This window comes from Vespa crabro, chromosome 4 (genome assembly GCF_910589235.1).
Source record: "Vespa crabro chromosome 4, iyVesCrab1.2, whole genome shotgun sequence".
NCBI lineage: Eukaryota > Metazoa > Arthropoda > Insecta > Hymenoptera > Vespidae > Vespa > Vespa crabro.
In genome coordinates this window covers 11,617,452-11,629,923 of record NC_060958.1, presented here as the reverse complement: position 1 = coordinate 11,629,923, position 12,472 = coordinate 11,617,452, and the positions used below count along the sequence as shown (strand labels likewise).

General features: G+C 41.2%; 2 protein-coding genes across 13 annotated transcripts in view; one reads left to right on the top strand and one right to left on the bottom strand.

The window, feature by feature from the left end:
• Positions 1-632, bottom strand: part of LOC124423636 — a 35,696-nt gene extending 35,064 nt beyond the window's left edge. The window contains exon 1 of the mRNA XM_046961589.1: positions 87-632. Within this exon, the coding sequence (XP_046817545.1) occupies positions 87-224 (138 nt within the window). The 5' untranslated portion in view covers positions 225-632. The remainder of the gene's footprint in view (positions 1-86) is intronic.
• LOC124423632 (glutamate receptor ionotropic, NMDA 2B) overlaps positions 1-12,472 on the top strand; it is a 64,657-nt gene that overhangs the window by 26,511 nt on the left and 25,674 nt on the right. For 8 of the 12 annotated variants that reach the window (XM_046961581.1, XM_046961579.1, XM_046961576.1 and 5 more), the window contains exons 2-3: positions 991-1,594; positions 2,759-2,930. In XM_046961581.1, the coding sequence (XP_046817537.1) occupies positions 1,265-1,594; positions 2,759-2,930 (502 nt within the window). In that variant the 5' untranslated portion in view covers positions 991-1,264. Of the gene's footprint in view, positions 1-990; positions 1,595-2,758; positions 2,931-9,562; positions 10,815-12,472 lie in introns of those variants that run through there. The other 4 variants (XM_046961580.1, XM_046961578.1, XM_046961583.1 and 1 more) reach the window with 1 other exon arrangement.

The following is a 12,472-nucleotide window of genomic DNA, read 5'->3' as shown; positions in this document are numbered from 1 at the left end:
CGGAATCGCGACAAAAGGATCCTTGCAAACGGCGCGGAGATTCGTGATACGAAACCTATGTCCTTTGTGCCGCTGCGGCTGGTTACCTTAATAGAGGATACACAAGGGTTTCGGAGATCTTGTAGACCACAAGTATTTAGGATAGAGAACGCCTGGTTTACCAAAGCCATCCGTATGCGACACGTTCGATATCGCGAAAGCTGATAGACGGTCTTGCTTCCCATAATAGAGGGTCAAGGCGAGCAGATAGGGTGAAAAGTTGTTGAATCGACCTTCTACCCTTTCATACGTCTTACTCGTCATTTCCCGCTGTTGTTACTATCACGGTGAATATTTTCTCCTGACAGAGAGAAATTTACTGATTCTTGTCATTTCGAAAGAGAAGGAGAGAGAGAGAGATAGAGAGAGAGAGAGAGCGCGCGTTACGTGTTCATTCGTTCGTTCGTTCCTTCAAAACGGACGACCTAAATCCAACGACAATGAAATTTCTCAGGAAGTAAAATCACGAATAAATTTTCTAGCACCTCTGTCAAATAATGAATCGGTAATTTTAATGCAAAAGCAGCTGGAAAAGTTAAAAGAGATATGTCTAATCGCGTAAGTACGAAAGGACAAACGTACGTCCGTTCCGTCGGCGGTTCAACGGTAAACTGATATCGTCTTTGGCGTATAAATAGATCATAGCTCGACTTTGTATTATGTAAACAAGTTTCCTGCTTTAGCACGATCGAAGCATTCGTGTCTTCCTGGCTTACAACTACGGTAGTGGTTTTATTAGCGCGTTCTATTATTTGTAATCAATGAATTCGAACTGATGAACGGATAATAATTCGAATAAAGATAAATATAACGATATCAAGTTTGTTATTCTTTCGAGCGAAATACGTGATATTAAAGAAACAAAGTGTACGAATCGAAGATAATCGATAAAATCAATATTCCTAGATTGTTCTCGCGTCGCTGACAACGTTATTATAATTTATTTTTCAGGATTCGACGGAACGGTGAAAGGAGCCCGTAAGGACAGAGATGATAGAAAGGAAAGACGGAGAGTACGGTGAGACGATCGGAAGCGTTCTGAATGGAAGAGAGGCGGCAGCCTATTGGTCGGTACGATTCGGTGAGAAAGAGAATGAAAAAGAATCGAGGTGAACGTATTGGATAGAGATAAAGGAAGGAAATAGAAAACAAGGAAGGATCCTCGAATCGTAATTACTTCCTTCTCGCGAGATAGCGCGGCTAGTAGGCGGATTAGCGGCTGCAAATGATGAAGTTCGCTTGGTGGTTCGTGTCCTTGCTGATGACGCCGGTGCTAGCTGGCCTTCCGGATGGCACCGTAACGCGCGGCGAAAGTGGAGTTAAAATTGGCACGGGTGAGAGAGGAACGACGACACCGAGAGGCACCAGGGGTAGTTCCGCGGTAAGGATAGGGGAGGGCGGATTTCCAAACTCTACGAGAAAGAGAGTGCTCATGACTACGACCACGACGACGGTCGCGACAACGACGATGATTACGACGACAATGCCCCCATCAAGGTTCACTTATACTCCTCAATCCTCCGTGGGAAACAATCACAATAACACTTACTTGAAGGTGAGATCTATTTATCTATCTTTTTTCTCTAATAATACAGGATTAATGCCTTTGCTAGGATAAACAAAGTGAAAGACAAAGAGAGAAATTATTTCATTCTCCGTTTATACCAAGGGTCCATACTATTTTCTCTCTCTCTCTCTCCTTTATATATCACTCTCTAGGAGCTTCGCGGTCTATTCATCGGTAACAATCGATTTACGCAACAGGTGTGCATCGGTTCGTTACGCTATAATAAAGTCGCAAATGCTTCTACTTTTTGGTTTTTTAATCGTTCTCGTCGTATACGAGTACGGGAGTAACGTTAAAGACTTTATGATCCGCTTCCTCCGAGGAGAGAAAATTCACTGGATAAAGCGACGAGAGAGAGAGAGAGAGAGAGAGAACATTTTCTCACGTTATTTGACAATTCTCTTGATTATCTTATCAGCTAAAAGCTTCTCTCACAAGTTCACATTGATATCGCTAGAGTTTATTTCGTGTCTGAGAAAGAACATTCTTATGTCAATAAGACGACTTAAATTTATTCGATCGCAAAACTTGCCACGAGAGCGAATTTATTTAATTTTTTTTTTTTCGACAATCGTATCGATCGTCGTCTCTCTAACGATTACCTCGGATAAACATTCGTCGATTGTTTTTATCCGTTTGACGTTCGATATATTTTAGAGGACGAATATTTGACTCTGGCTTGGGCCAAAGAAGACATTTTTTGGCCGAAAAAACGCATTTTTTCAATCATATACGTGCACGTACGTACCGACCGTATACGTATCACGTAATGAGCTTCGTGCAAAAATATATATACTTTATTCTTTCTCTCTTTCGCGTTATTTCTTTTTTATACTTTCAACACGTCCATTCATTTCGTCCGACGCTTAAATCGCTTTCATGTCCACTCATTAAATTCGAGTTTCATGGTAGGTACCTAGATATTATTGTATCGTTCATATCGGCATGTTGCCTCGTTGAAGCCCTCTCAACTTTCTCTTTTTTCGAGAGTACTATGAAACATTATTGTTTGAACTTTTCGTTTCCTTTATTTATCACTATAAGCTCGTTTTATCTAATGCGACATTAAATGAATGAAACGAGCGAGAAAATCAATTTATTATAATTAATCGAAGAAAGAAGGTTTCTCTTGTAATGATTTTTGCTCGACAGGTTGGCATGATGGTGCCGTACAAGACATTCGGCGTTAGGGATTACACGAAAGCTGTGACCTCGGCGATAAATATGCTACAGAAGAGTACAAGAGGACCAAGGCTCGGACTCTTTCAACATCACGACATATACGTGAAAATATCGATGATGGAACTTACGCCTAGTCCGACAAGTGAGTCAGATTCTTTTTTTCTTTTTTTTTATTATATTCCCTTTCTTTTCTCTCTCTCTCTCTCTCTCTCTCTCTCTCTCTCTCTCTATTTTTCCTTCAGTTTTCCTCAACGCGCGGACCTACCGAAGATCCTCTCGAATAAAGGTTTCTTCAAGGGTTCCCATTGCGACGGGATATCGATCTTTCCTTTTCACTGATAAAACAATAAAATAACTCCGCTCGGAGGGCCGTCGCGAGACGATATCTATCCCCCTATCTTCGAATATTAATCGCCGTCCCGTTCTCGAATGTCCGGTTTAAAGAAGAAATGCGTCGATTTAGTTGCTCATCGAATCGAACGATTGTAAAGCTCGTGGAAGTGACTAAGGAGAAGCGGAAGTTAACATCCAAGTTCATTTCTGTTTTTTTCGCTCTTGTTATTTCTCGAAATTCATCCTGCAAATTGCACTCAAGGGAGCTTGACGGATGCGCCGTCTGTTTTTCGCTTTTAAATTCATTTCATTCGAAAATTATCGTATTACCATACTCTTGAAAAGGCTCCCTTTCTCTTCTTTTTCCTATTTCGAGCGGCCTCATTCAATCTCCGTTACACGTACAACATTCGTACGTACGTATGTACGCGAAAAGGAGTGCATTTCGCGAGTCGTAAAGTTTAAAGCGACGTATGAAAGACGAGATAAAGATCGCGTTTGAATGATGTTGAAATTCCTCGAAGGATTCACGTTTAAACCGTAGTTTTGTATCATAAATTCGACTGGATCTCGCTTCGCTGATGCGCCAAATCTACTTCTTTACGAGATAAACATCGAGAAACGGCCTCGAGGCCATTGAATCTCCTCTTTTTACCTTATCTTTATTAAGAAGTTGTCGTAAAATCATTGAATGTCCTCTTTAACGAATCGAATCGAAAAGCTACATGTTTGTCATGAAGCTACGATCCACGTGATTTTATGCGAATGAATCTAACTATTGGAATGAACTTATCGTTTCTTTAATCAAAAAAGAAAAAAAGAAAAAAGGAAAAGAAAGGAAAAAAGAGAAAAATAAAAACGGTAGGAGGTGGGAACGTAGTATAAACGATCGAATTATAAATCGTTCGACTAACGATCGAACATACAGTGGAAGAAAGATTATTATTCATCGGTCTTTTATACTTCGAGCTGCACACATACACAAAGCTCGTTTTTTTGATCGACGTCACGATCGGTTACCCAGTTTCTTTCTCATTCCCTCTCTCGTAATTTCTTTCAAAGATTAGCTTAACGATTCGAAGAATTTCGTAATTAAAAAAAAAAAAATCTTTTATCTGGTCGTTTCGTTTTATAAAATAATCTTGTAGAATTTTAAATTATGCAAAGGGTACGTAACGATATGTTTTCTATGTTTTATAACAAGCCCCTCGTTATCGCTCGTTTTTTTTTCTCTTTCATTTTCCTTATCATTAGGAAATTCTTCGTTTCATCATAACGATATCCCTCAACGTTCATTCAGTGTTATTACATTATTACGTAACGATATTACTAGGTCTCCCCTAGAAATGTAAGATTTCTATGCTTATCGCTCAATCGAATCGTAAATCCGAATAATCATATTCGAACGGAAAGAATCGAATAACGAGAAAACGAGAGAATCCTTTCGTCTTCGACGAAAAGTTTGCAAAAGCTTCACGATTTACATCGTGCCCCCGAAAAGTTTGCTAGACTTTGTAATTGCGTGAAATAAGTAATGCGTGGGGGATGTGTCCGTGATATTAAAGGAAGCTTCGGTCGTAAGTAGAAAGAGTTGTAGAACGTCAACTGGTATAATTAGGAGTACACGAGTAATAAAGTTCCTTTTAATATTATTTTTTCTCCCTTATTTTTTTTTTTTCCTAATCTTTTGTTAAAACGCGTAATTTCATAAATCCCTAAGTATTATATAGTAATTTTCAAAGTACCATTTTCTCACTCCAAAGTTATGCAATCGAGGGCTTGTAATATTGGAACGATACGAGTAAGTAAGTAAGTACGTATATTTCGTTGTTGATCGGTGAATATTGTATCGAAAAAAGCGACGACGGTCGGTCGGGCGCCGTTAAATGATGCCAGCGTCCGTCGGCGGATCGTAGCTTCCGTAAGGGAATAGCTAATGATTGTTTCGAGTTAGACGAATAGAATCTTTTCGAATGCCAAGTTTTTCATGTTTTCTCGCGCGTTTTTTCTTCTATCGGCAAAAAAAGATGACAAGATTTTAACGATGGTATAGATGGCACTCGGTCGGTCATTGGATTGCAGGAAGAAACGAATCGACCGCAGAGCAAATTGAACATCGTGGTTAAACGCGAATTTTGCGGCGACTGACATGTTCTCGAAAGTAAATCCTGTGGTTTACATCCGTGATCGATACGCCTCTCGATTTCCGTCTCTCTCTCTCTCTCTCTCTCTCTCCCTCCCTCTTTTTTTGATATCATACATAGCTACGTACGTACGTACGTACGTACGTATCACTCGAAGGCAATCTCTTCCCTCGTTACGATACCTTTCATTAACAGCAATCGTGAAATAGAAAACGACGATCGTATCTCGATATCGCGAAACGTTACACTTTGCTCGAAACGTAACGAAAATCGATTCCTCTATCCGATCCTTTTTATTTTATATCCTTTCCTTGTATTTTTCATTAACCTGTATATAAGCCCACATACTATTAATTCGAAACTTTAGCCTCCTTGCATTTTGCAAGAGCGGAAAATGTAAACGTTGTGAACGATAATAAATAACGAGTCAGCGTAAAAAAAAATCCCCATTGAAAATTTAACTCGATAATCTTTGCAAATTTAATTTGACCAACACTTTACGCACATAAATTTCCAAAGCGTATATATGAACTCGATGAATAGGTGTACTCATTTGTTCATTGAATCTTAAATGAAGGGTTACTTGTTTCAAATGGAAAGGGAAAGATGGAGGGGCGGATAAAGAATGAGTATGAATGGAGAGAGTTTAGATGAACGAATGTATTTCAAGGCGCAACTTTCTTTCGATCGGCGGAAGAGAGATAACAGGATAGAAAAATCGTCGATAGGTAAGGAACGACGGTCAATATGATACGACGAGAGAATAATCGAGCAGTGACATCCTACCACGACCCTCTGTATCAAAGAGGGTGCCGTTTAAGCTAACAGAGCTTCCATCTTCTCATCGTCGGCTTTTGTTAACGTTATAGAAGAACGGGAGGAACGATACGGTTAATTTTCTCACGATGATAATGACAACGACGCAACAAGGAAGATCCGATTCATCGGCAGAAAGGGAGCTTGTCGTGGTTTCGTCGAGCTTGCGTCTCCTACATAAATCCGATTAAATAGAGCGATCGAGGCTTCGAGGGTAGAGCAGAGAGAAATCGTACCGTGCTTTCGTACAAGTTGCAAGCTCCTGCCATCTGCCGAAGGACCTTGTAACTGGTTTTTACTCGGGAGCTTTCTCGCTAGAGCAACGGACTACCCTCGTGTTTTCTCATATTAAACTCTAAAGTCGAGAGACGTTCGCCGGTAATGGAATTGTCCGATTATCTTTCATTTTCATAAAGGTGAACCGAAAAATTTTGCGGTCGACACGTAATTTACGCGACGCAGGATAACCCAACAATTTTGCCACTTTGACCTCTTTGTGCAACAGAGAGAGAGAGAGAGAGAGAGATAAAAAGGGCCGAGATTCGCGCGTTCTAACGAGAATTCGCCTTCTCATAATTGGTCTTTCCTTTGATTCGAGCTAACTTAATTACGATCAAATGTTAGCGTTAATTCTGACGGGGAGCGATTAATCGTAGCAGCGAGATGCTTCTTCTTGCGTTATCTCTCGAAACGATAGTCTGGTAGAATGAAAAAGCTCACGGAGGGTCGATCTTTTCTTAAGCATTAACTCGCACGCTGACGCAAACTTAACGAACGCCCGCAAAAACGTGCCACGTCGAATATGCTCGAGGAGACACTTTCCTCGTTATCTCGAGAGAAAACGAAGCGGGAGAAAAAAAAAGTCGAGTTGGCTGATCGATAGGCCGACCGTTTTCCAAAGTAGAGGCTAAGTTCACTCGTTGGCCACGTACCATCTACGATTTACTTTTTCGATCTCTTTATCCCTTTCTAGCCCTTTCGTAATCCTCCTTGCACAAGTGACTGTCGGATATAAGAAGAATTCTAGCGAGAACGGTATTCTCGAAAGAGAGGACAAGAACAAAGCCAACTTACGGCACTACTTCGTAGGATCGTTTCCCCATACTCCAACTCCTTCGTTGTAGTATACCCGGACTATAGACGAGTAGAACGTCCAGCGAATACCACAGCAAATTCCAAAAGCCAACTATGGTTGGATCGCGAATTTGATCGCATTCAGGACACACCTTACGTATTCTGTTGGGAAATCACGATTCCTCCTATTATCATATATATTCGTCAACGTTCTACATTTTTCGCCGTTTCCGAATGTCACCGGTATCAGACAAGATATCCCCGTGTCGATATTACTCGCCAGTAGAAAGTATTTGACAATTTTTCATTCGATAGAAATTTTACGTTAACCACGTTCAACGAAGTTAATTAGCTTTTTACGGTCGGATTTTGACGGAAAATGAATTGAAATGTACATTATCTGTGAAAGCTCGATCAACGTTCTCTCTTTAAACGCACACCGACATCACTATCACAACTACCCGCAGGCAGTATCAGGCTGTCGATCGAACATGTTCCATAATTAGTAAAACATAATTTTCTCGTGACATTCGAGTTAATAGCTCTTTCGGTTTTGGTGTAAATATCGAAACGTCCCAAATGATTCAAAGTGTGATCTTTGTGGTCGAAAAAGTCATTCTCGTCATTTCATTTCTTTTCGTCGAATGTGCTCTTTTCTCTTTTCCTTTTTTTTGAAAGATGATAGCGCAACCTCTACTAAGGATTTTCTCTGTTTTGCTCGAAAGATACTAACGAAAATACACTGTTAGTCTCGCGGGACGCGTTTGCGTTTTCAAAGAGCGAGCACGAGAAGAACGAACGAAAAAGAAGGAGACCAAGGTTATGGGAATAGTAAAGGTGTAGACGAAAAGTATGTAAAAATGTGCGAGAAAAAGGCACCAAGATTAGGCTTTCTCTCGATTGAGAAAGTTCGAATAAAGTATTAGAATGTGACTTATTCGCTTTCTGAAAGCCACATTGAAAGCACACTTTTATTTTCTTGCGGAACTCTCCCTCGCGTTTCATTCTCGGCTCTTTTTCCCGAGGGTGAACTTCGAAACGCGAGACTACAATCGATACATAGAGGAAGATAGAAACGGCGTGAGTCTAGAAAATACTCACAAGCTAAATTTCAACGAGACCAGGAGAATTCCCAGGACATCGAAGTTCGCATCCCTTTTGTTTTCTTTGTCACCAAACACAATGTATCTTTGATTCGAATTTAAACGTTAAGTAGGATATATACCTTTCAAAGATGTTCCCTTCCATTAAACATTCTCTCTATCTCTTTCATCTCGATAACGATCATCGAATTTGTCGAAATGTAAGAAGGTTATTGCATTTACATCGAAATGGTTTCTTCCTTTGTAAGAGAATTTGAAAGGAAAGCTATTCTTTTATTCTATATGCAACGTCATTTATAAGCCTTCGTTCGAGTCGTATCCATCGAATCGTATCATTGAAAATTTTCTAATCGATTCGACGAACGAATCTTGCAGTTTTCCGATATAATCGTTGCCGTTAGCAAAAAAGAGACGCCCTTTGTCTCGGTTCATCCGCGAAGCGACGAGGGTAGCAACCGACTGAGGGAGGGTGCGAACAAGGATGGATGAAAGAGAGGAAGAGAGAGAGAGAGAGAGGAAGGGAGAAAGTTCGTCATCTTGCATTATGTAGAAGCACAGAGTTCGCTTATTCTTTCGTTTCTACCCACCGAGGAATACACTGCTCTTTTCCGAGGATCGTGCGTACAACGTACAGCGTTCGTTCTCTTTACGAGCGAGAAAAGTTTCTCTTAAACCGAACGACATGGTTTCTTTAAAATTTTACGATATTCTTGGTTCGCCGTATTTGGTCAAAGTATTATTAACGAATCACTGCTCTTTTCATGACAAATGGAAAATTACATTACGTAGCTAGCCTATATACCTCGAGATAAATCAAAGAAAGATGACTTTAACTATCGAGTTTCCTGCCAATATATGACTTTTTTTTTTTAAATTTTTGCGACAATCCGCGATTCGAATGTCCCGAAAAGTAGGGCGCCAGCGCACACACGTAAAGACTCTAACGGAGCGTCCTACTACTAGCCGATACATATACGTATCAACGAGATAGGCTGTCGATCCTCGAAGGATGGTTGACACGAAATTAAATTTCCTAGATCGATTGCCAATCGAGGCGAAACGAGCGAGAGACTGACATCGTGCTTATCGTTCCGTGTTTATCGGAGTCGATTGGGGGGGAAAAAGAAAAAAAAAGAAAAAATGAAAGAAAAAAAAAGAAATAAATAATAAAAAGGAAAACGAGAACAAAATTAAGAAAAAAAAGATAGAAGGAGCCGAGAAAAAGAGTAAGGTCCGATTCGTCTGAATAAAATAAGAGTAGCGAGGAGTGGTGCTTAGGAGGTGGGTATTTTGAGGGTGGCATGCGAGGGTGAATCACGACATTTGGAAGGGAGAGAAAGAGAGACGGCAGTAAAGCGTTTGGCGGCGAGGAGGTGTCGCCATGGAGACGGGGGATCGAAGGCATGCGCGGGAGGTGCGCGCGAGCGCATTAGGACGATCCACGTCGTGCGGTGGAGCACAACACGGGGGCTGCTTTTTCGCTTTGGCACACCCGGGCTCTCTGCTGGCTGGGCGGTGTCTGCAGCCTTCACTTTCCTCCCGAAAATCGAAGGCTACGGGGCTGCTGACCGGCACTTTTTTCTTCCTCTCTCTCTCTCTCTCTCTCTCTCTCTCTCTCTCTCTCTCTCTCTCTCTTTCTCCTCTTTTTCTCCGTCTCTCTCTCTTCCTGCTTTGCTTCTCTCTTTACCTATCTATCTTATCTACTTTTCATACCTTGTACCTATCGCAATTTTCCTTTTCATCTCTGACACTTTTGGTTCCGCGAAGAGTCGACACGTGTGCTAAAGAAGACGAGGTAAAGTAATAAAAAGAGGGGGGGGAGGAGGAGGAGGAGGAGGCGTGCATCGTCGGATCAGTGAAAGTGTCGAACCGATAGCCGCGTAAACATCGTGAATTGTCGTGTACGTACGTGCACGCGAGGCGCTGCTGATATTTTGGCCGGGGGTGGATGTGTGCGGTGCTGCCAGCCGCAGGAGTAAAAGGAAACGGTGACGGGGACGGAAACGAAGGAGAGAGCGAACTTTGTCGATGACAGGATGACTTTTCCTATCCGTTTAGAGGAATGCGGCCTTCTCAAATCGTGCCTTGTTTAGCGTGCGAGAGAGAGAGATAGAGGAAGAATAACAGCTGATTCCATTGAGTCGTAGCGTGGGAGAAATGCGGAAACGGCTCTCAATTTTGTCCGAAAGATATTTTTATCCGAGAGATCATCGTGGACGACGACGAGTTTCGCACGATCGAGAATCGAGTTGACCTGATTTCGTCCTTGGACGAATGCAGGATCGATCCTTCATGAGCTTGTGCGTCTCTCTCTCTCTCTCTCTCTCTCTCTCTCTCTCTCTCTTGTATTTCTCTGTTGTCCTCTCTCGATCGTCTCGTTTCGTTCCGTCTTACTCGACCCACGCACACGCACCCACGAACGAAACTTTCAAAAGGATTAAGGCGCTTGCGACGATTCGATAATCGAGAATAACAATCGTCGTTCTGGCTGATCCTGATGATCTCTCACCACTGCCAAATCCGCGCGATCTATTCTCGGGTATTTTCTTGGAGAAGGTACGTAAATCTCTCTCTCTCTCTCTCTCTCTCTCTCTCTTTGTTTCTCCGTTTCTATCGCTTGTTCAATGGACGGATACTCTTCGAGCCTCGAGTACTAGGTTTCATAAACACGCGCAGACACGTTGTACGGTCTATCGAAAAACAAAGCGCGTTTTGTAACTGACGTGATAAATGACTACTTGAACCTATGAGAATCTATCTCCTCTCTTTCGTTCTCCGTCGTCATTTTCCAGCGTCGATATGAAACGGTTCGGTCCACTCTCGAGAAGTACTCTTGTGGCGCACACAATGTTTCGATTAATTCATAAAGAGATTATTATTTTCTTTTTATCCTTTTTTCTCTTGCGTTGAATACGCGTTTACCCGTACTATAAACAGAATCCTCTCGTAAACCTAGGATAATTAATTATTATCGAAACTTTGCTCTCTCTCTCTCTCTCTCTCTCTCTCTCTCCTATGAGAGGAGATAACGTTGTTGTTAAATACACATACGCTTTAACCCATAAACACATTCATATCGATATACAAGCGAATTTATGTTCGTAAATATTTGAAGAGCCGAGAGTGGCACGATATAGAATATTCTACAGAAGTTGGGGAAAACTTTCTAAATTTCCGAATAATTATGAAATATTGGTAGACGAAGTAAGCGCATTTTCTTACTTGCTCGTTCTTTTTCATGTGCAGATATTTCAGGGCCTAAAAGAGTTTTCCCCTTATCGATTATCTCCTAATTGCTTTCGAAAAATAGTGGAATATAATAAGAAAGCCGATCGTCTTCTATCCACGTACGAGCACAGATTCCGATTAGGATTGAAGCGATGTTAAGAGGAAACCGTTTTTCCAGGCAGTTTTATATAGCACAGAAACGAAGGCATCTTTTGTTTACTCAACGAGTCGAGAACGGCTGATGATTATGGTACAGCTTCTAGGCATTCACCTGCGGTTACGTTTTGCGACCCTTCCATCTAACCGATATGCACTTGCCTCCGCAACTTTCTATTCTCTTTTTGTCCCTTCCTGTCACCACTGTTTCCCCCTCTTAGAGCTTGCACAAATGATTTCTCTCGCTTTTCGCCTGTCACCTTGTCACGTTTTTACTTACTACTTCCACGTCTTTGGATTCGCCAGAATTGTATGAGATTTTTACACGTTTTCATTTTTTCCCCCCCACTTTCTTCTTTTATTAAAAAAAGGTCTTTCCTTACAAATACATTCGCAATCGTTTTCATATCGCTAAAGTCGTCATCGTCGTTGTCGTCGTCGCCATCTTTCTCGACGTTTTAATATCGAATATCGGACGCTTGATATATTTATCCTGGATACATGCTATCCTCAATTCTGTTTACCGTGCGATTCAACGCACATGTTTGGCATACCGTGAAAAAGTTATTTCCTCTTTCCACTGGATCATGGTAACGATCGTAATAACAATAATCACGGCTTGTCGTTCGATATAACTTTGGAAGATATATATACATATATGTTTTTACTTTTAGCGATGCCTTCTAGACGTAAAATTACAAACATACATACATACATATATATATAGCTATGTATCCCGTGTGAAAACATATCTGGGGATCGAATATTGTCGAGAAATGAGGAAATTGTGTTAATCCTCTTGTTCGAAATACTTCTGGCATGAAAAGAAA